Below are 25,585 nucleotides of genomic sequence, written 5' to 3'. Positions count from 1 at the left end.
GTTAAATTTAATCCCCTTTACATAACACTCAAATCCGTGTTTCAGCTGTGCACTTTTGTCCCCAGCATAAATTTACCACCAACCGACATTGGAATCTGTTCAAAAGTGTTAAATCGGTTAATATAATGATGATGGATGCCGTCCCGACCAAACAGCACACAGCGGGGGTGTTTTACCCCACTATACAAATAAAATATTTTTATTATTAACTAGTCTTCCATCCTTTTCTCACCCACAAAAGCAGCCAATCAAGCCCTCCCTGTCGAACAATTTAATCGAAATCATATTTCTGTTTTGTCATTATGGTATCACGTTTAGAGAGTTCCTCTCCTTTGTCCCGAGCCTTTGGTTTCTTGTTACCGATGCAGCTTTAGTTTTTGTCTTCTTTTTTAATAAGTTGAACTTGTTCACACTCTTCGGAAATATGAGGCTTTCAATAATCGATTGGTATTTGATTAAATCCTGCAAAAAAACTGCAAATCTACATTGCCATCTGTTGCCAAGTAGTCAAATAGATGTTAGTTTTTCTTGTTCACTTTAATATGTGAATGAAACACAACTAAAAAAAGGTGCAACCGTGTTGGGATCGAGCAATATTGTTTAAAATCTAAGACAGTCGCGTATGATTTCCTTTCATCATCACGGCTTTACCTGTGGGGGTTCACAAAAAACACGGCAGGTAGCCCATTTGTTTGTTATTAATTCTCGCGTCGAATCTCGTTTTTTCCTCGGTCGACTGCTTTAATTCTGTAAGAATATTAATTATAATTATAAACGGGGCTCGTCGCGTTCGTTATAAGGTGCTGGAACCTTAAGTTTTGGTTCTAAATTTAAATCTGATCATTTATCATGCGACACTGTCGGTTATCTCCGTTACGTTTTTTTTTATAACTTTATACTCGGGAGTGGGTGCCTGATGAATTACAACCTAAGGCTATGTTTACTGTAATATTAAATTATTAATTTCTTAAGGAAAACGACTACAAAAATATCAAATCGTTATAAGCTGGTAAGTGGATACCTAGATTTGTACCGTTTTGTAAATCATAAATAAATAAATAAATAAATAAATAAATAACTATATTTATACGTCAATGTATGTGTTTATATAATGTAAATTATATAATATAGATATTATATATGCTATTTAGAAACAAATATGAATATAATGTTACGGTATATGCGCAAGCGCCGTTGACACGTCACCAAGTGAATTATCAGAATACGCCCGCGCACGCTTTCTGAACACGTTAAAGACTAAGAATAATACTTAGCAACTGGATAGTCTACCTTACTGAGTAAATTGTTAAGTAGTACATAATTGTATGACTACTTCCATGTTGGACACACATCGTATCCTTTAAACTCTTATTACTTATTGACCCTTAAGCAGAGCTACGCGCTTTTTAAAGCATGAATGAAGCACTTGATAATTTGCTTAAAATTGTTAACATCAAAATAATTACTTATTAACTAATCATTGTTAATTACAACTTTCATATACTTATATCAATTATGCAAATCGACGATGTATTTAAATTAAAAAAAAAAAGCATACGATCGTTTTACTTCTAAATGTTTATGAATAATAAATTTTAATTGATATTTATTTAATCTCTTTCTTTAAATTAAATTCTAATAATTATAATAAAAGTTTCAATTTTAAAAAGGGAATAAAAGTGTGAGTACGTTTTTGTCAGTAAACATAAAATTTTGATTAATCCAGCTGATTAAAAAAGACAATCAAAATAATAAAAAACACATGACACTTCTGTGGAGATGTTTCTTTAAAATTCATATCTCTTATTTTATATTTAGGTCATAATTTTGCAACATTATCGGCTATCGATATAATACATACATTACAGCTTTTTTCATGGTGGTACACAGATAGAGCCCACATCAACGTTTATTTTGTTTTAACTTACCTATTTTACTATTTTTATTTAATTTTTTTATGACAGACATTAATGTAATCCAATACGAATGCACTTGGTAAAATTTGGCATTCTTCAATCGATCTATTTTTGAACGCATTTTTAACGGTAAATTATGTTAAATAATTCGACATACAAATTACTACTCTATATTGTTAATCAGGTTATCTCACTAGAATTTGTTGTGCGAAAATATCCAGTGTAAGGTAATATTATCTGTGCTGGGTGGTTTGGTATTTTGAAAGCTGAAATTGCATTCGATAGAGCACCTCTATCGTAACCGAAGAACGCGTACTCACAACCGAGCAAGTAACTTAGTTTTGTACTTATAATTCAAATCGTGCTCAGCGGTGAAGGAATACATCGTGAGAAAACCTGCATTTGTTGGATACATGCATGTATGAGAGATCGTCGTACACTTCACTTTTTTTTATATAAAATATAATTCATTACCTTGACAAAATCGCCAAATGTCTAGAACCATGACCTTACTTTAGTTTTATAATCACGATGTTCAGAATCGTGATCGTGACAAATTGATATTGAAGATCTATAATATCCTTGACTTTAAATTTAAACAATAATATTATTCATTTTGGTCTCTATCTTATAGTATTAGGTCATAAACTAGATCAATGTAACCCGGAACCGTTACTTATTTAACTCAATACAGATATGTGCAATTCATCTCGCATAATAAAATCTTGTCTCGATACAGTGACTTTAGATGTTTTCGCTGAATTTGATTTTATTAATCTGTTGTCACTTCACGCCGAATCACAATTATAACTTAGAGCCAATACTTTTTATGTAAGTATTCTTATTTATCGGTTTTCAATTGTTTGTATAAATTTAATTTATTTCAATTACTAGTATTCGTATTAATTATTAATTACATAAACTACTATAGCTTATAATTATGTACATTGATGCTGACGCAAACGTCAGAATCGCCTCGCATATACGAAAATATTTGCGAGAAAATGAATAAAAAAACGGTGGATAAAACACGAAGGTATTTCTCAAATTGAATATTAGATTGAAATTATATACTCGGGTGGTACTCTCCTCCACCTTTGTTACGCGGATGATATATAAAGCGCGCGCGCATACAAACAGCAATAAGAATTTTAAATTAGCATTCTTTTTGTGTTCCACGCCACCCTAACCTTACCCTCGCTCCACCGTCTTAATAATATGGAGAAATTGAGTTGTTATACACCCTTTTCGGAGGAGGCGCGGGTGCAGCGGCACACCTCGAAGAGAAGCCTTTTTGTAATTGAATTTAGATATTCTCTCCCCGTATATAACGACGGGGAGGTGGGACGTTAGTTCCGCGAATAGAATACATATTTTAAAGGATATGAACATCTTGATGTGACAACATTATTTTCCCTGCGATTTTTTTATTCGTTAGAGATATCAAGGCACTATATTTAGGAATAAATATAATTAATTATTCGATTATTTATAGATACGTTGAATATGTAATGTGTAATAGAATGTAACCGAGTAGAAACAGAACGTAATTTGATCGAATTGATTTCAAATGTCCTAATGTAAGTGGTCTAACAATGCTTCATCTAAATAGATTCTATTAATTTGATCAGCCTTCCGAGAAGCAACTATAGCATGATACTGCTATGTAATTACAGAAGGCTATTAACATCGTCCGTGTACAAACATGGCGGCTGATTGTGGGTTTCATTTTAATTGCGCACACGCATCCCGATAGCAGCAAGTTAGAGCTCTCATTGATTTTAACCTACAATATTGTTGAAATCGTGGGAATTTTAATTGCTATCGATTTTCGTTGCCCATATGTAAGGAGGTAGATAATGCGAGAGATAAGGCTTTTCCCATCGACCTTATGTCAATAATAAAATCCATACTATCTGTTATGCTTGCAAATAAATTATATAAAATGAATTTATAGAGGAGAGTCTATTTACAAGAATGTGAACGAGTGAAAAATTACTTATTTCAATAATAAAATTCATTGAATCTCAAGCTCCTTAACATAGACCTAATGGATAATCGTAGCAATGAAAAATATAACAATCATTCAAATTATCATTAATGACACGTCCTAAGCAACGGGTCGGCGTCACGCTAATCGCCAAGAAATAAGTTTTAGACTAATTCGAGGTCTACCAAATTATAGACGTTCAGAGCGGCGGATGTCGCCGCGGCTTCAGCGGCGCCGGTGCAATCAAAAACCGCACGTCATTGTTTTTTGTGTTACAGCCCCGGGCGCCTTAGGATCCGATCCGACCCCAGCCGCTAATTAATTATTTCACATGTATCGATCATTAATTACGTACGACGCTCCGACCGATACCGTCCACCCGTTATCTTTTAATGACGACCGCCAATTTGTCGGCCATAATTATCTTACAAATCAGACGAACAAAAACCGAATATAATGATTTAAAATTTTAACACGATCGAGGCATTATCCGGCATAACCATTAATAGCAGAAAGCATCGAGATCGAATCAATCTTAATCTTGTACAGAAACGTAATCCAGATTTATTTATGACGGAGCAGCGCGTGTGCTATTATACTCGTCTGCAGCAATTTGCCTCGGAAATTGTCTTAATCGGTCGCTCAAGGGACTATTTATGTATAATTATTTCCAAATTCGACGCTCCGTTTGATGCCTTTCCGCTCTCTTTGAGGTGGTTCGACAAAAAAGTCATCTGTGGTAACAATTAAGCGTCGAAAAAATAGAAATAAGTATCGAAGGGTCCGCAATAATTACAGACGCAAATTGAAGGTTCCTAACAGCATATCGGGCGAGTGGCGCCTGCCAGGTTACCTGCAGATTCACGCGACGACCATCAAAAACAAATCTTCATTGTACAGACAAATTAGTACACAAAAAATTTAATTCGAATAATAATTCATTAAAACTGTGTAATATTTCTTTAAGCTAAATCTGTAATGCTGATATATTACAAAGGTCGAAAGTTATAACCGATTATGTTATGTGAATAATCGTATGACGTGCAATTTTTTCTGTAAATCATTGATTGTTTTTTTTTTCCAAATAAATATTGTTTGAAAATGATCTAAAATAACGTGTTTAAAAATTATAAGTTTAAAAATAAAATGTGATTTCCGCGCAATTTTTTTGAAGACGATAGGTTTCCCGAAACATGTAGAGTTTTAACTTTTCTCGACATATATGTAAATAAAATTTTCGTAGGTTTTTTCAATGATTATGACGTAACAATTTGACGAAATAAACAATGTTCTTAGTGGTATTTAAACTATAGAATAAAATACATTTAGCATGAAAATTTAAATCGGTATTTCTATTTAATTTATATAAACAAATGAATGTGAAAGTCGAATTAGACGTTACTAATCGTCGTACAAAATTAGTGTTATTCGTCTCATGAGCGCTTTGTAATTACTAACACACACTTTCTGCTATGTCATTGTTTTAAGTAAAATGACTCCTCATTTTAATTACAGCTTTCTCCATTCCATTCGTATCTTGTAAGCAAATAACATATATTTAACTCACACCTAATCGACAGGTAGTAGCAGTCTCTTGATTACTTCTCCTATTTTAATTTATCTCTGCATGTACATTTTCTATTACTTGATAGTATTCATAATTGAGACGAATGGCTTTCAAAACGTAATGACTCATAACTTCAAAGTAATATTTTGTTTCCTCTTAAGAAATTTTAACTTGCAAAAGTAATTCACAAATGTAATATAGGTATATCAGCATTTAATCAGTGCAGATCAAAAAACCGTTCTCGTAGCTTCAAATGCTTCAATTCAGGCTTATTATCATAAATGGTCGTCTTATTTAGACTCTGATAATGCTTAAACTTTACCATGTAGTAGTCGTCGATACCGTCAGCTTTCCCACGAGTAACAAGACTATTACATACAACGTTATACCAGTTTTCTTGCTATTTATGTAATACGTATATGGTTAAGTCTAACTCATCTTAATTTTATTTTCCATAAACGTTTTTCGACATTTTCTGTTTGGCAACACACGTTACTCCTCGTTGAATTTAGTTGTTCAGTCTTTAATGTGCTTTTACGATATTTTCGTGAAGAAAGCAGGTTAAGGATAATTATTTAGCTGTTCTGCGGTTTCGTGCGCGAGACTGGCGACTTAATGAAGGTCTGCATAATAACCAACGATTATTAATACACACGTAGTTTACCGCGTATCTTGTTATAGCGTTTTGGTTTCTTATAAGTTTGCTCTAGCAAACTAAGTATGGGTTGTTGTTTTTATATACAAATGGAGTCGTAAAGTTTAACAGTTCTATTCATTCTTATCTAATTTTCTGGTTGTCGTTTCGACCAATTCGTAACGTGACAAGTGGAATTCGACTCGTCTTGTTAGAATTCATACTAGTTTTACGTTTCAAAATATATAAGACCTTTTGTAAGTTAATCATAATTATTTAAAATATTTATCTGATTGTATCCTTCTTAATGTATACTAAAAGATTAATATTAACGTTTGAATAAACAGTTATTAGTCGTAATTGAACATCGACAAAAACGGCATTCGTTCCTTCCTATCAATATCATTGTGGGAGCCTCATTAATGAATTGAAAAGCGCACATCTTCATTATGACGGACTTGATAACTATTGTAGGAGACTAATCCGATGCGGGCGCTTTGTATGTGCGCGTAAGCGGGGTGTGCATGTGTTGATTAAAATACAACTGCAACGCACACATAGAAAAACTACGTTAGTATATCATTTGCACACATGCAATATCTAGTACAATTTCTCACGCTCCCACACACGTAATGAACATAAAATTAGCACTTATGCGTATGTATTTGAACTGATTTACGTATGAGTATTTATCAGAAAATGACCAATAAAGACTGCAAGTATCACAGTGTATTAGCTGAAATAATTAACATAAACATGCCTTGAGAGTCTCGGCACATGTTACTTTACGTGCTTCAGTTAATAATTTGCCTACTAATTTTGCCATTTTGGATATAATTTAAAAAATTTAGCTTACCATATAGGGCTTAATAAATTAGCATGTAAACCCTTTTAATCATAAGACTTTTAATTTTAATATAACGGACACTTGTTTTTACCTATAAAATAATAAAATAAAATTAATGAATTTATTTTATTTTTACCACTTGCATATATAACATAAATGTTGTAATAATTTAATATTCCAATAAGAACTTCAATGAGAATCTAAATTCGACTCTATGAAATATTTTTAAAAAATTGATAACCATTACAGACCGCTCCCCTCCCGGTAATGACCAGTACTTTGCATATTATTCACACACGTCGAGACTGAGAAATGATCTATAAAATGCGGTTGCAAAGGAAAACCACGACAGTTTCATAATTAAAGACTTTTAACGGAGTTTAATGCAAAAATAATTTTATAATACTACGCAAAAAAAAAAATCTTTTATATCATTTGAATTTGGAATAAATTCGATCGTACAAGGAGCTTCTTTCATACAAAATAACTGTCGTTACAATCAATATTTACATTGTTATCAAATTTTTGTGTAATATAATTTATCGTTTAATCATGTAAGGGCCGTGCTCGACCGTTGGAAATGCAAACAAGTAAAGGCGTGGCTCTATGTGAATCAAAGAACCATTTCAAGGTCGTCTAATTATTGAAAAAAAAATATATGTATATCCAAATTTGCATAGTTTATCTATAATGTGGACATCCGTTCCGATGTTGTACATATTATTTAGTTTCAACGTTAACACCGATACTCATTATCGGTCGTACATCCTGCAGTTATACACTCATTAGTCAGAGTGATTAGCAAATTGTGAAATATCACTTAGTCAGTCTCTTCGTTACAAATTAATTTTAAATCTCAACGAACTGAAATGTCTTTCTAACAGGAAATTGATCGTGATAGAACTATTAAAAATACAACAAACACTTGTTTCGTTAATCTTTCTTTTTATGATTCATTTACTGAATTATATGCTTAGGTAGGTAGTTATGACTTATTGTTTTGGTAATTAAAATGATTTTTAGGATAGTCTAATTACGTGATCGCGAACCGGTGCTAGATGTAAATATATGTATAATTTGCATGATCAATCTTATTAATCTCAGAAACTAGGTACCAATCTGATTTGAATAATTATTATTACGTTAAAAAAATATAACTTTCCATGCAATGATCTTTATAAACAGAACAATATAATAATAAAGTAATATGAATAATCCGAATTTAGTGTTGTCAGGATCGTTCATAGCTAAGTTTAATGTGATGATCAAGAACATTTTCAGCAATCATGTTTTTATTTAAAAAATTACGTCATTAAAATTTATCTAAAAACCTCCTGTCAATTTAATAAGAATATCGATATAATTTTCAAGTCTTAGGCAGAATATGTAGGTATACCGTTGCTTATATTTGTGTGTATTTGATAAAGCCTTAGATAACAAAGATGACGGCTTAATCTCGTTTTTTAACAAATTTTTACTCTAGATTACGTGGTATTTATCAAAGTTTTGTATCTCTTATTTAGACTCTTAATGCTAATAACTATAAGGAAGACATTCGTAAGGTAGTCTGCTTTATAATCGTGAAATCTATGTTTGCCGAGTTCCTATAATATTGGTTGCTTAATTGTAAAAACGTCGTTTTTGACAGCGTGGACAAGCTGTCATTCGGATAAATTGATCACAGTTGTTTGCGCAAATACGAGATAGATAAGCGGTTATTATCAAATATTTTAATTTAACGACACATCACATTTTATTAGTTGTGACTCAAGAATCGAACGTTTAATCAACCACTGAAGTATTTCTTGCCTTCAGAATATTTTCCTTAATCAATTTTATATTATATTTTAAATAGGTAATAAGGTATGGGTTTGTAAGTTAAAATAAAACAGGAAAACAAAAAGTGATTAGCCAAGTATAAAAGATCGTCTCCACCTATTTCCGTTTACAATGGTACTTCATACAAATGTACCTATTCAATGGTCACCTTTGGTTGAAACTAGGCCGTGAGAAAAATATTTTTGTTAGGTTTGCAAATTAAATCAATATACAATGAAATATTGTTTTTAAACGTCATTCTGAGTTTCTAAAACTAGTTCTAGTTTATGATAACTTAAGAATAATTTCTATTTGCAGGAGAGCATGTGATGCCGGCCTTTGACGCCCGGCGCCATGCCCACGCCGCTGCAGCCCGGCGGCCCCGCTAGCGGCCCGCCCCCGGAGCGCAAGCGGCGCCGCAAGCGCGACGACCCCCAGAGTTCAGCCGCGCTCGAACCTGACGACGACGACGGCGACATGAGCCCAGAGGAAGAGCCGCGAAACGCTCCCGCGGCCCCAGCGGCGCCAACTCCAGCGCCTTCATCGGCGCCAGCACCCACCTCACCTCCTGCCGCTCCAGACGCAGTTGACCTCACCTCGCGCCGTGACTCCCCACAACTCTCATCCGACGTAGAGCATTTTGATGGAAAGATCGTCTACAATCCTGACGGATCTGCGTACATCATTGAAGACCCAGAAATTTCCGAAGGTGAAACGAGTCTTTCGGACTTGCCAAAAATAGAACCCGGATGTATCGTAGATAGCCGGGACAGTAACGTAGTAGAAAGACAGCTTGACTTTCCACAAATTGCAAGTGCATTCTACGTATCCAGAAATCCTTCCTTGTACGGTGCTCTGTATGGAAGATTAGCAGCGGAAAGAGCGCGGGCGAGACCCGATGCACCTGTGATGCATAGTTATCGAGTGTTTAGTTTTCGTGGAGGTAAAGACGCTCCTAGACCTCAATCTCCTGTACCAGAGTGTCCTGTTAGCGTGCCAGTGAAACCAATACTAATGTGTTTTATATGTAAATTGAGTTTTGGATATGCTAAGTCTTTTGTAGCCCATGCGCAATCAGACCACAGCTTATCACTTCTCGACTCTGAAAGAGACGCCTTATCAAGAGAAAATGCATCGGCCATTATACAATGTGTCGGTAAAGACAAAGAAGCCCTAGTCTCATTCTTAGAACCCGTTGGAGCAGCTGCGCCACGTGCTTCTATTTCAGGCAGCCCTGCCAATATATCTGGATTATCCAGTCCTTCAATAGAAAAACGACAGGATACATTGACTCCAGAAAGAGATAATGAATTAATGATTCCCAATGGATCATGCGATGACAGAAGACCGAGTCCACCTGCATGGAGACCACCAAGGTCCATAGCTGAATCGTTAATTCCTCAACATTCCATGATCTCCGTGGCACATCCACATACAATAAATGCTTCCGTACAACCTCGCGCTAGTCCAAACTCATCCCCACCGTTCCAAACAGCGCCGCCAGCTTTCCTTTCTGGTACAACAATAGGAGTATGTCCAGACCATCTTGGAGGAAGACCATCTGGTGCTGATTGTCCAAAGTGCGAGCTTATTTTAAATTCAGGGAGGCTAGGTGGTCCTTTGGCTGGAATGCATAGTAGAAATTCTTGTAAAACATTGAAATGTCCAAAATGTAACTGGCATTACAAGTATCAAGAGACATTAGAAATTCATATGAAGGAAAAACACCCAGAAGCTGAAACCAGTTGTATTTATTGTATTGCCGGTCAACCTCATCCACGGTTAGCGCGGGGAGAAACATACACGTGTGGATACAAACCTTACAGATGTGAAGTTTGCAATTATTCGACGACAACTAAAGGTAACTTGAGTATACATATGCAGTCTGATAAACATCTTAATAATATGCAAGAGTTACAAAATGGTGGCAACCCTGGGGAAAGTAATTTACCACCGGCTCAACATACACCACCAGGAGCACATAAACCTCCCCTACCACATCACTCTCCTTTGGGACAAAAACCTAAACCAACATTTCGTTGCGACGTGTGTAACTATGAAACAAACGTTGCACGTAATCTAAGAATACATATGACATCCGAGAAGCATACTCATAACATGCTTGTTCTTCAACAAAACGTTAAACATATGCAAACATTGTCAGCGTTACACCACAGACAACAAAGTCAGCAACAGCTTGAAAGCTTATTACATTTCCATGGTGGTGATGCTCCACCACCTAACCCAGAAGCTGCCTTAGCTGACATGGCATACAATCAAGCACTCATGATACAACTTATGACTGGAGGCCCAGGACCATCACCTCCAGAACTAGGAGCCCACTTAGACGTTGGTTTAAATCCAGAAGCAATGGAACCGCCACCAGAGCCTGCAGATCCTGAACCCGAAAGAACCTTCCACTGCTGTATATGTAATTGCTTCTCAACAGATTCTTTGGAAGCTCTAGGACATCATTTAGCACAAGATCGCACAAAGATTAGAGAACAGGAAATATTGGCTTTAGTGGCCGGTCATTACGTCTGTAAATTATGTACGTATAAAACAAATCTGAAAGCAAATTTTCAGTTACATTGCAAAACAGACAAACATCTGCAGAGGTTACAACATGTCAATCATGTAAAGGAGGGTGGTCCAAGAAACGAATGGAAACTGAAATTTTGCGGTGGTGTTGGAACTGGTGGTGCGGGAGTAGGAGGAGTACAGGTCAGATGTTGTGCCTGCGACTATTACACTAATTCGGCACATAAGTTACAACTTCATGCTGCCGGAGCCCGCCATGAAGCAGCGACTCTTCTATTGAGACATCTCAGAGATTGTGCTTCTAGGCTACCCCGTGAACGCCCACGCGTTTATCGCTGTGCGTTGTGCGGTTTCGGTGCACCGCATCGCTTACCACTATTACAACACGTACGTTCCGTTAAACATTTGCAAATGGAACAAATTCATCAGCTTCAACGTCGGTCGGAAGGCAAAGACCCCACCCCAGATGTCGCAGAGCTCTTCCAAGTAATACCGCAGCCGCCTGAATTGCAAAGCCCATACGATCAACAAGAAAGTGGTAAGAATTTTTTTTTATAATATACTCAATTAACAAACCTCACACGCCTAATTAAAAAAAAGTACTTTAGACTAATCTTATGGCTATTGAGTCCGCTCGTTGTCTCCTTTCATGTTTATCAGAGTGGTAATAAGGAAATTGCTACTCGTGTTTGCCACTAATGCCTTACCAACCGTGACTCTCCTATTGTTATTATTATTGTGAATTAACTTCCTCGAGTCATTGTCTCTTTAAGTAACAAGTTTTAATGATATCTAAGATGAGAACAAAACACGGCTTAGTAAAAAATATTATTCGTACAAAAAATGTAGGTATAAAAAAGTGCAGAATCTAATTAGATGCGCGTGCGCTCCTCATACTTTCATATTAACACTACTAGCTAAAGTTAATAAGAAAGTACGAGTTTGTAACTGAAAACTTTGAGGGCTGGAGAAAAACGTTTTATTATGTAAACGATAAACACATTTCACAACTTTTATTCTACAAGGCATGAAAATCCCATTAAAATTAATTCAACTAAAACTATTATTGCTTGTCGTATCGATAAAGTAATACTGAACCAACTTATGAATGTGGTTTCGAAACGTCACTATCGGTTTCCAATTTAATACGATTCGTTCCTTAATCAATTTTGAACTGTTTTTTTTTTAATCAGATTTTGTGGATTACAGGAATGAACAGTGTTAACAGTTCCATATTTAAATTCGAGTATATTTCAATGATTTCACATATTAACACGAATGTGTTCTGCTCGTTTTATGAATGCTTCATCAATGATACATTAATGCACGTGACAGTCACTTCGTATCTGATTCGAAAGGCAATCTCCATTTTAAGCGATGAACATTTAGCGAGGAATTCGTAATCACAATAATGAGATAATTACACACGGACCAAAATTTAATTTAAAGCGCGCAACATTAGAACAGGTTTCTTTAATAACGTACGCCTTACACGGTGTCGCCACAGTCGAAGTCGTCATTGGTCGGTTACGGCTCCGCCCCGCGAGCGAAGGAGACGGATAGAAGATTTGAATTGAGAACGCGAATTTTCCATAAGTACAGCACGCGGGACAATGACTCGCATTACGTATGTGGCCGTTGCGCATTAAGGATGATTGCCCCCTTGTGATGAGGCTGCTACATCATCTTACAATGTCACCGGCCGCATTGCCCGTAGTATGTTTATGGCCACGGCAATACGATAAACGCCGAGAGGAAATTTGCGAGCAACAGCACTCACTGTATCTTGTTTGCTTATCACTTATCAATTACTTACCTTATCAATCTATATCAGCTATCTATCAAGATTTTTACTTTCTCTTATTCTTATTTCTAAAAATAACAGTTTAGCGTACCTACCTATACAAAAAGATTTTTCTTTATTCATAATTTCTTATATTTTGTCATTTATTATTATTAACAAGTATGTTAGGTCCCATGTAAAACTAATAATACCCTAAACTTTACCTACACTCAAATGGTACGTGTTATACAATTTGTTCAAAATTTAAATAGTACAATCGTATTGTAAAATATATGTATATACATATAATTATATAAGAGAAATATGTAAATGACATTGTATTTGAGCAAACTGTTCTAACGAGAAAATATGATTTTTTTCATACCAAAAATAAAACAATCATGCAGTCGTTGACACTTTAAATATGTTATCCAAGGTCAAATAATCTGAGAGACTAATCTTACAATCTATTTTTATAACATAAAATCAATAATTGTCTTGTTATTCAATTATTCTCTCAATTTTATCGCTCTTCTTAATAAGTACATTAGCACGAACTTCAGAAGATTGATTAATAAGATCGAAAGACCAAACTAACAATTTAACCAAATAGGTAGAATTTGATTTTGGTCATTGTAATATTATAACGAATTATAGTAGTCCATGATAAATATTCATAGCTAAAAAAAGTTACGTTTCAAAATTTAAACGAATCACGATTACAATTCATTCTTACATACTTTATTACTGCTTTGTTCTATGTAACAGAAATAACACCTGATCTAAATAAACATACGCAACTTATATTCATTAGTTACATAAAGCGAAACTCGAAGATTATAAAATATTCAAAAATCTCATTGTATTCCTGACGCCACATTGTAAAAATCCTGACCCAAATCTCGCAAAACAAAACTCACTGCACAATACTTACTTTACGACGCTATAACGATGTGGTGTTTCCTTAGAAAAGACCCTTTGTCCATTGACAAAAAGCGCCAGAGATGGCATTTATGCAGACATAGTCCCTTTACCTGGCCATTGTTCTATGCTCCTACCAGACTTTGGGACGACGATTCAACTTTATAAATAATTACATTCACTGGTCACTCGAGTCCTCGATTAGGGTCAGTCGTATTTTGATTATTATTATAATCCTGATTTACTTATCCGAGCTCCCCTTCATTAGATGTAACGGTTTTAACTGCTTAAAACTATGAAACAGGTTCCCAAACAGGGGACAGACTGGTTTCAGCTGCGTCCGACTGTGAGATAATTTCAAGTTTTAATTAAGTAAAAAAATTAAGTTGCTTACTTATGCACATTTATTATGTCTCAAGAAATATAAATTTATTTATGTCTGATTAAATATAGATCAATATCTTGATTACAAATGCAGCAGCGAAACGTGTTTGATAACCTGATAACAATTATAAATTTTCATTTCGTCTTAAGAATCACGATCTTGTACTAACGTAATGTCAACGACGCCAGTTATTCCTCGGTGATACAGATATTGTAACGTTAATTTAACGAATCTTGTGTATTTCTCGCATCGGCCGTTTCTTTTACCTTCCTTATTTGAGCGTAAACAATGCGGGCCAGCTTCTTTCACACGCTGCGGCGGACATATCCCTGGTCAAATAATAATTGCACACATACATCCCTTAAATACATAGTCACGTCTCGCTCACACTCATCGCCACGTATGTCGATCATCTGAACGCATTTGATCTGATGCGAAACGAAATATTCGAAACCTTTTGTAATAATGAACAATGATTGTTTGCCCGTCCTGTATCTTCCTTTGTGTGCAAAATTACAATATACTTGTTACGTTAGCGTTAATACATCGTGGATGTGTGCGTACGGGATGGATAGAGCGATACCTTTGTCTTGTCGGGACGTTGCAAACAAAACGAGTCCTACTAATAATATAAAGGAGAAGAATTTTATTTTTAACTTCAATTCAGAAAAGTAACAAACGCTTACATCTAACAATAGTCAGTTTCATTTATAGAAATAATCTTTTTTGTAGATAAATCTCACGTAAACGTAGGTAGACTTTGTGTTTAATATATGAACACAGTTACTGATCACTATCCCATTCCATTGGCGGATTTTGTAACGAGAGGTTTGTTTGTGTGTAATTTTGTTTAGTATAAAAAATATTACTTAGAACATATGAAATATGAATCATTATTTTGTATTTGTCAACAGATAATAAGGAGCCCATCGATCAAAAACCGGAATTAACTCAAGAACAAAAGATGATGCGATTCTTGGAGCAGCATCAACAACAGCAACAGCAGCAAATTCAACAACAACAACAACAACAACAACAGACTGCTCAACCACAACCATCTCAACAAAGCTGCAATGAAAAAGAAGAAGAGCCAGAAACGCCAAGTCAACATAACTGTCCGTACTGCAACTTTAGCTGTGCAAGTGAAAGCAGATTAAATGCTCACGTTAACTCAGTACATGGTGATACAGTGCGGCATTTTATCTGTCCTTTGTGTCAAGATGCTTTCAAAGAGAGGCCGGCCCTCGAAAGACATGTTATGCAAATTCATTCAGTTAATTCGGAGGGATTACAACGACTCCTTCTTCTTGTAGATCAAAGTCATTGGCTTAATGGAGGTACTCAACAACAAAGAGAGGAATCGAGACAAGGGGAAGAGAATGAAAGAGAAATTTCGTCTCCTCGTTCTGAAGGCAGCGTGGATGGTGAAACAGAACGCTGTTCGACATGCAATCGCACATTCCGCAATGTTGATGAGTTGTGCCAGCATCAAAATGAGTCCGGTCATTTAGAATTGAAACAAACACCGCAAGGACCGGGATATGTTTGTTGGAAGAAGGGGTGTAATAGATATTTCGATTCCGCACATGCTCTACAAAATCATTTTCGAGAAGCCCATGCTCGTAATTCTATTGCAAATATGTCAGTATCGGAAAAACATGTATATAAATATCGCTGCAATCAATGTAGCTTGGCATTTAAAACAATAGAAAAGCTACAACTACACTCTCAATATCATGTCATTCGCGATGCAACAAAATGTGTTTTGTGTGGAAGAAGTTTTAGATCTGTATTAGCTCTTCAGAAGCATGTTGAAACTTCGCATCCAGAGCTGTCGGAAGACGAACTGAATGCTTTTAAACGAAGCCTTGCCTCTAATCCATTGTTACAACCTGGTCATGGCGTGGCCTTAGACGCAGCAACCGCGGATTTGTTGCGAAAAGAAGCTCTACGAACACCTGAAGATGAACTTGGTGAAATGGAAGACAGAGATTCAAGTGCCACTGCTGCTGATGAATCTGGTCATAATGACGCTGAAAACTCTGATGATTCAATTATTTACAAGGACCAACAGTTCCTTGAAGACTACTTAAACTCCCAAGCAATGGCGGAAGATTCTTATAATGATCCAAACAGAAAATACAAATGTCACCGGTGCAAAGTTGCATTTACGCGTCAGTCTTATTTGACAGCACATAATAAAACTCTGTTGCATAGAAAAGGAGAAAAACTTACTTACCCTATGGAAAAATATTTAGATCCTAACAGACCGTTTAAATGTGATGTATGCAAAGAATCATTCACACAAAAGAATATCTTGCTTGTTCATTACAACAGCGTAAGTCATTTGCACAAATTAAAAAGAGCTATGCAGGAACAACAAAACAATAATAATCCTCCCGTTTCGCCCAGTGCTGGGACCGCTCCATCAAATTTGACTCTCACGCCTAAAAGTACATCAAGCGAGGAAGATGATCGTAAGAGATACAAGTGTAACATATGCAAAGTTGCATATACTCAAGGAAGCACGCTGGATATTCACATGAGATCGGTTTTACATCAAACGAGGGCGGGAAAATTGCAGGAATTAGCCGCCGCAGGCCACGTGGACTTGACAAGGCCTCTAGTCGAGCAGCCGGACAGAAACGACCCCGCTAAAATTTTACAAGACGTATTGTCGCCAAAAAATACATCCCCTTCGTCTACAAGTAGCGGGGGACCGCGTTCGTCACCCCCCGCGCGCCCAGGTAGTCCGCGATCCCCTCGCGCAGGTAGCGCCTCGTGCGAGCGCTGCCACGCGTCATTCCCTACTGGGGAGTTACTCGACGCACACCGTGCAACTTCATGCCCGTTTGGCGATGCGCGGGCGCATTCGCCACTTGGTGACGCAGAGGCTGCGGCTCTAGACGAGATGGTAGCTAAGGGCAATCCGCCCAAAAGAAACTCACAAATGTATAAGCAACTACTCGAGACATTCGGATTTGACCTCGTCATGCAGTATAATGAAAATCAACGACGAAAACTGCAAGAAGAACGTGAGATGGCACGAGTGCCTAGCCCGCCACCGCCGCCACCTGAGGAGAAGCCTCCTGATGGTGAAATCAAATCGACGTGTCAACATTGCAACAAGGAGTTTTCTAGTGTTTTTGTTTTAAAGACTCATTGTGAAGAAGTGCATAAGGATAAGGTACCACTTGAGTTCCTGGAACAGTTCGCAGAACAGTTTAAATCGGAATATGAAAGGAAATCTGGTGCACCAAATTCGCCACGTGCTGCATCTCCCGCTCCTCAAGGTGACAGGTCACCGTCTCCTCGCGGTGACAACGGCAACTTCAACGAGAATGGGAACGGCGCAGGTGAAGCTCAAGCTGGTGCTTTGCTAGCAGCTCAGGTTCAAGAGATGCAAGCAGCTTTGAACATGCTGCAACTACAGCAACAGTTGGGACAGCTACACCCGATGATGGCTCAGATGCTGTCACTTGGTCTTCCGTTGGGACTTAACATGGGTGCGCTAGCTGCCATGAACTTGCAGCCACCACTGGTATCGCTCATGCTGCCTCCACCACCGTTTGACGCGATGCCCTTCACGCATGACGCCCAACTGAAGCAGCAGCAGCTCATACAGCAACAGCAGCAGGTAAGCAACACAAATATGTTTTTATCTCAATCAGGCTAAATTCAATTATTAAATAAGTGACTCGGCGTAATCAATAAACATAATTACAGTTTCATATAACTCATTAAGTCATCCGAACAAGAAATATTCTATTAATAATTAAATACTAAGTTGACTGGAATACTTTTCTATTGTAATTAAACTGACATAAGACGCAATTTGCATTATTGCGATAAGAAATTAGTTTTGTCGGAAATAATCACTTGTCACTATTTAATAACCGAATTTAATTAATATAGAATCGATTTGTATATTTTTTAATTAGAGCTTATTTATTTTTTTTAATCAAAATAATACGTTGACTGACATAATTTAACTAACATAACTTCTTTCTTAATTGTCAAAATGTAAATAGATAAAATCTTATTTAATTTTATTGTTTTAATTTACATGTGATTTTTTTTTCGAATTAATCTATGAGAGTATTAAATGAGGTTATATAGTTATAGAATAAAAAGAACACGTACTGTAAATCAAAGACTTTATTTTTATAAGTTATCAATGAAGTACATTGTACAAATCAACGTTAGATAGAAGCAAAGTTTCAACGGTTGTAAGGGTGATATTCCATTGGTTCTATGTTGCGAAGCGAAGCGATACGATATTTTTTGAATAACAGTATTCATGTGCGTTACGATTACTATAATAAAATAATGTTTTTGAAAAGAATCGTACAATAACAAAAAAAAGTTGTCAAACGATTTATGCTATCACGCCTCTCACATTTTCTTTGATTGTTGCGTAACATTAAAATAAACTTTAGAAAGTCATGAAAAAAACGATATATTTTTTATTTTGTCATCTATGATTCGAAATACTAATTTGCATTTTTTATGTTAGAGCGTTAAAGAGTGTCGCACGCACGATCGAACAACTTCTTAACTTTCAAGTATTTTAGCTAAAATGCTTACATGAAATTCGTAGTAGTCACTTTACTCTATCTAGATGTCAATTTACAACTTGCATTAAAAATATTCATTTAGCATATATTTTTGCATAACGATTTGATATTCTGATAAACATAGTTAAAAAAGATTAAAACTGTAAATTATATTTATTTATTTCAAAACATATAATCAATGACATTACTGAAGATTACTCATAAAATAATTGTCACATTGTTCACAATCATAATGAGTAATTCTTCTATGAATATAAATTTTCGTTAATTACTAATTACATATCAATATGATGACATTCACTGTAATAATCGTGAAATGATTCACGGAGCATATATTTTTTAATACATATTGCTAGAATCAACTCTATCAAATTAATATGAATAGAATAAATATATTTTTTTATAAAGATTTTTTTTTCTACAATTACTTGTTTTATGAACATGAAGTTAAGAAAACGATTAATTTCTGAACAAAAAAGTATTTACTACCGACTTAAGTTTAACATACTATGCTTGAATGACTAACGGGTTATCTCACAAACTTAAGTGTGTGTTAGCTTGACAAACAAGGAACGCCGTTTGATTATTTCTGCTGTATAAATTCGTTCGTAAGAAGGATATCGACAGTATTATAAGATAAGAGTTAGCTATCTATTTGTACAAACCAACAGGGCGTTCATTGTTACCCTTGCGAGGGGAAGAGTATTATTAATTCACAAAGGATTCTTTTAGCATTCATACTCGTAGTTACCTGCAATCAGTAAGCTAACATCAAACGATTATTTGTGTTACCTTATGATTTATATTAACGATAAATATATACTACGTTCAGTTTTTTAAATCACATTTCGTTGTTAAGTAATGTACGAAGCACTTTATACAAAAATAAATAATATTGTTTGTTCACAGGCAAATGCTGCAGCTGGTCAGAAACGGGCTCGCACTCGCATCACAGACGATCAATTGAAGATTCTACGTTCGCACTTTGACATCAATAATTCACCAAGTGATGAAGCAATTGCGAAAATGGCTAAACAATCTGGACTAGCCACAAAGGTCATCAAACATTGGTTCCGAAATACGCTTTTCAAAGAGCGCCAACGGAACAAGGACTCTCCTTACAATTTTAATAACCCTCCATCTACGACTTTGAACTTGGAAGAATACGAAAAGACAGGTGAAGCGAAAGTAACAACTTTGGATTCTTCAGCTAGTTCTGATGAAGGCAAACCTCCACCTGAAAAAAAAGCAAAAACTGAAGACTTGACGTTGATTAACCAACAGGAAGTAAAATCTGAACCGAATGACGAACCCTCGATTGAAGAAAAATATAACTCATATGACGATCGCCATCAGGAAGATAGGACGTTTAACTTTCAACAAATTCCACCTCAAAGTCCGGCATTAAACAATTCTGATAATATACAAAATATATCGAGACCGCAAACGCCTACTCATATATCACTGAATTCTTTAATTCAGTCACAGTTGGATTCAATACCTGCAACGAGTATACCTCAGCCACCACACCCATCGATGCTACCACCAAAATTAAATCCGAATTTCACGTCCCCAAACTCCGCGCCCCCGAACGTCCTACCTTTGACCCCAAATCGGAGCCTAAGTCCTGGCAGAGGACCGGCCGATTTCGGACTTTCCGGGGGCAACTCGAACGGATCCAACAGCTCGGGGTCTTCTGGCAAACGCGCCAACAGAACTAGATTTACGGATTATCAAATCAAAGTTCTACAGGAATTTTTTGAAAACAACGCATATCCAAAAGATGATGATTTGGAATATCTTTCAAAACTATTGGGACTAAGCCCAAGAGTAATCGTAGTTTGGTTTCAAAATGCACGTCAAAAAGCAAGAAAAGTTTATGAAAACCAGCCAGCCGCTGATCCACCAGCGGGCTCAATGGATGACGCTAACCGATTTCAAAGGACACCTGGCCTTAATTACCAATGTAAAAAATGCCAACTAGTTTTCCAACGATATTACGAATTGATAAGACATCAAAAAACTCATTGTTTTAAGGAAGAGGATGCGAAACGATCAGCGCAGGCTCAGGCGGCTGCTGCTCAAGTCGCCGCTACTCTTAGTAGTGAAGACTCAAACTCAAGTATCGTAGAACACCACGTTCCGCATGTGCCAGTGTCACCGGCACCACCTCGCACTCCTACGCCTGCGGCCCCAAACTATCCAGTTTCTCCGGCCCCACCTGCGCCACTTACACCTATTACACCTCTAACACACCAGCCAAGAGAAGAAAAAGATGGTAATTTTCAATGTGATAAATGCAATCTAGTCTTCCCACGATTTGATTTATGGCGGGAACATCAACTTATTCACATCATGAATCCAAATTTATTTCCTACATATCCACCAGACTCCCCTTTTGGGATCTTACAACAACATGCTCAACTACAACAGTTAAATGCATCGCTGACAAATGATGAATCACGCCATCCATTAGTAGCTGCTCTAAATCAACAAGTGGCTAAAAGAAAATTTGATGAGTTTGAGGAGGTAGATACTGGAGAACAACCAAAAGATAAACGACTTCGAACTACAATTTTACCAGAACAATTGGATTACCTGTATCAAAAGTACCAAATAGAATCTAACCCTTCCCGGAAAATGCTGGAAAATATTGCCCGTGAGGTAGGGTTAAAAAAAAGAGTAGTTCAAGTTTGGTTTCAAAACACACGAGCGCGGGAAAGGAAAGGACAATTTCGAGCTCATGCACAAGTCATAAATAAGCGATGTCCCTTCTGCCCAGCTCTGTTCAAAGTGAAAAGTGCGCTGGAAAGTCATCTAAGTACTAAACATGCAGATCAATGCGCTCGAGGAGAAATCAACGTCGACGCTCTTCCAGACGAAGAGCTAAGTACCGAATCAACACCAAGTTTTGGCTCGCAACAAAGTGATAGGCAGCAAAATTTTTCCCAAGCGGGGGCTCCCATGTTGCCCCCTATTTTCCCGCCTTTTCACTCAGACATGGAGAAATTTATCAAGCAGTACAGTGAGGAATCAATGAAACGATATGTAAGTGAGCTTCAAGCACATGCAGTAGCTCAGCAGAATGGCAGTAGTGGTAATGAGCCTTCTGAAAGACGTATAGAACATGGAAAATCAGAAATACCATTAGATCTCAGTAAGCCTGTAGATTTGTCACGACCAGGATCAGATGCTGACGAACGTTCAGATACCGCTTCCGAAACTATGGAGTTCTACGAAGAAGACGAACCTACTTCGCCTTTACCCGGTCAGCAACATACGCCTAGACCCCCTGGTAAACGCTTCCGAACTCAAATGTCTTCTATACAGGTGAAGATCATGAAATCGTTGTTTGGTGACTATAAAACGCCGACGATGGCTGAGTGTGAAGCACTCGGACGGGAAATCGGGCTACCAAAACGTGTAGTTCAAGTGTGGTTCCAAAACGCTCGAGCCAAGGAAAAGAAAGCTCGTCTCGCGGCTGGTCTATCGGAGGTGTCTGATGCGCAGCCACCAGATGACTGCCGAGTGTGTGATTTTAAATACAGTCATAAGTATTCCGTTCAAGACCACGTGTTCACGCGCAGTCATATCGCCGCCGTACGGGCAAGACTGGAAAGCAGCGCTGGCGCCGGAGAAGATAGCACGCTAGCTCTGATGCAGATGGCAGCACGGCTGGAGGGCGGTCTCGGAAGCGAATTGCACAACGCGTTTCTGCGACCACAACTCGCCGGCAATGGTGAGTGCACTACTTGACCGCGGTCCCAGTCGTCTAGTGTTTACGAGCACTACGCGACTTTGGACTTCCTAATGTAGAACCTCGCAGCGGCGAGCTTCGCTCACACGAAGAATTTCATTGTTGCTTTCCGTTTTTATTAACTTTTACAATATTCTCGTATAGAGCGAAGCTCATATAGTGCCGTGACGGTCGTTGGTCTATTTTCCTACTAGTGAGTCCTTTTGTAAATAGTTTTTAGATGTTACGCGATATAGTTATGCAATTTCTAAGTGATGTTGGTACTTTAATGTCAATGAAGATTATATCTTTAAAAATCTATTTCTGTCTTTGAGAAATGTGCACTGGATAGGTTGTTCAAATGTAATGCTCATTCCTATTTAATAATGACAGGCTCGTAACCAATTCAATCATAGAATTTATTTCGTTATTCAAATAATCATCGAGTATTTTATGAATCTATGCGATACAGTAAATTAAATTGATTAAAAATTCAAGATTATAAGAAAATGTGTCACCATAGTATTTATAATTGAGCCTGGTTTTATAGTTTAGTGACAAGAGTGATAGACCGCGAGTCTCGTCGCGAGAGGTACGAGAGGCGTGCCGGCCGGTCGGTGGGTCGGTGGGCCGGTGGGCGTCCCTCTCTAAGCCGCCGCTATTTAAATGCAAACGAACACAACAATGGTAGGAGTTAGGACGCGTGAAGGACGTCGTATATCTAATGAGACCGATCTGGCGCACATGCATTTCTCTCCACATGAATAATCAATTATTTAAATGACGCCAATCAAAAGACTTTCTTGGAATTTCAACGTAAATATCGATTGTTTCTTTTGTTTTAACTCGATTATGATATCATTAGTCGCATTGAAAACCAACATCACTTAGTTATATGCGTAATATACTAGTAATCTGTTGCATAATATTATTCTTCCTAGTTGTTCATATTTAAAACTCCTATTAGGTTTTAGAGACTTGTCGATTGTTGTAGGAATGTAATGAAAACCAAATTATATATTATAGAGAATTTAAAACATTTAGTTAATATGTAAAGTCAAAGCGAAGCCTGAAGTCTTTAATACTATTTAAATAAGGTGCCTTGTAGGATCCAAGTGTTTGTAAATTATTGCCCAGAGCTCCACTGTAAATATTTAAATGATCATGTAAAAGTATACTATTAGAGTTTAATGTTAGGTCGCTGTAAAGTTTGTCTCTAACCGCTGTTCGCAATGCGTACTGCGATTAGTTGTATGCAGTATAGATAGATAGATTTAAATAAATATATTGTTCGTTTCATAGAGGCATCTTAAAAACTTGTGATATAACTGTATCTAATTAGTATACCACATATCTTCTGCAAGGGGAACAAAAATATATGCAGACATAACATAGAAGAGTTTGTTGTATTTTACATAATAATGAATACTTGTGGGGTCGCCGGCTGCAGTTTTTGATATTCGACTAACGAATTTACATAAGAGTGGCTAAAAATTGGGGAGTTGGGCGATATGCAAATATTTTCTTGAAATTTAAATGTGCTGTAGGTACATAGACTCGTGCGCAACCTTCGCGCGTACAACAAATCGTCGCACGCGCCGCGGGTGTTGCCTTTGAGTTCCTATTTATTATGTGAAAACCTACCTCCCGTCTTACGTGCCAAGATACTTTCCTATTATGCTTTCAAATGCAAATATTGCACTTTGAAATCGTCCACATATTTTGAATATTTGATACGCAAAATACTCTTTACAGGTCCCTTATTATTTGCATATCGCTTTTGTTATTATTTTCTTTGCTTTGTTATGTTTGTATTTATTTTTGTTCTTTAGTTTTATTTTATTTTATTTTTTGTTTCATTTAGATTATAATATGTACCTTGGTATGTCAGACAGCTGACGAATACCTTGATATTGAATTTGCCTCCAATACGACTTCCAATAACTTTATTTTAATTTGTATTATTTAAGTTTACCTAATTATATGCGATCTGCATTTACTGTTATTAAAATGATATTTTTCGAAATATTTTTTAAAAGTGAAGTCCAGTGCCAGCCAGTGAATTATATCTTTGGTTTATTAAGACGATAACTATTGTCTTTTAACTGGTGTAAAGATGAAAAAATCTTGTAAACTGAATAGTATTATTATAATTATTATCTACAGTTATTATATTTGCCGAATTCGTTGAAATAAATGCAATATTTATATTATTGAGTTATGTTTTTTTTTTTCTTTTTTGTTTCCTTGGTTCCTTTATCCTATGTTTGTAATGATATTTTTATATATTTTTTTTATAATATAATATTTTAAAAAATTACAAAGACACATTGTTGTTTGTTTGTTGACGATCTCCAGCTAAGATTTGGAAAAAATAAAGGACAGGTGAGCATTGACATTTAATGAGTTGAATGCGATCTCGAGTTTACGCATTTTAAGCTAGTGTACCTGTAGCTTAAAACAAAGGACTGGGGATACTCTCGAAATGAAAAACACACAAAGCCTAAAACAAAGAAAGATTCAAAGATGTTTCCTCCGCAGTGGGTGGTGCTGTCATTTAAAATGCTAATTTTTTGTTAATAAACAAACAGATTGCTAGTTAAAATAAATCTTAAATATGATTCGTTATTTGTAAGTAACGCCAGCCAAATAACAATGTTTTAACAACGATCGTGACGGCACGCGCTTTAAGATAAAATTAATTTATATATTTTTTTATTCATTTTTTTTTTTTTTGTAGAATACTAGTTGTTAAATTTTTATATGTTTATGTAAAATACTTTAAACTGCGATCTGGTAATTACTATGATTGAACTATTAACACAGTGATTTTAAGAAATAACTCACCATTTGTAGCAAATATTAGATAA

At 36.4% G+C, this 25,585-nt stretch overlaps 1 protein-coding gene across 1 annotated transcript in view; it reads left to right on the top strand.

Annotated features, from left to right (window-relative positions):
- The window catches only part of LOC124536024 (zinc finger homeobox protein 3), a 45,215-nt gene extending 20,283 nt beyond the window's left edge, over nucleotides 1-24,932 (top strand). Inside the window, exons 2-4 of the mRNA XM_047112405.1 lie at nucleotides 9,091-11,851; nucleotides 15,317-18,039; nucleotides 19,889-24,932. Coding sequence (XP_046968361.1) covers nucleotides 9,127-11,851; nucleotides 15,317-18,039; nucleotides 19,889-22,735 — 8,295 coding nt within the window. The 5' untranslated portion in view covers nucleotides 9,091-9,126 and the 3' untranslated portion in view covers nucleotides 22,736-24,932. The remainder of the gene's footprint in view (nucleotides 1-9,090; nucleotides 11,852-15,316; nucleotides 18,040-19,888) is intronic.
- Nucleotides 24,933-25,585: the final 653 nt, after the last annotated feature.

This window comes from Vanessa cardui, chromosome 16 (assembly GCF_905220365.1).
Source record: "Vanessa cardui chromosome 16, ilVanCard2.1, whole genome shotgun sequence".
NCBI lineage: Eukaryota > Metazoa > Arthropoda > Insecta > Lepidoptera > Nymphalidae > Vanessa > Vanessa cardui.
This window is presented reverse-complemented; position numbering and strand designations above follow the sequence as displayed.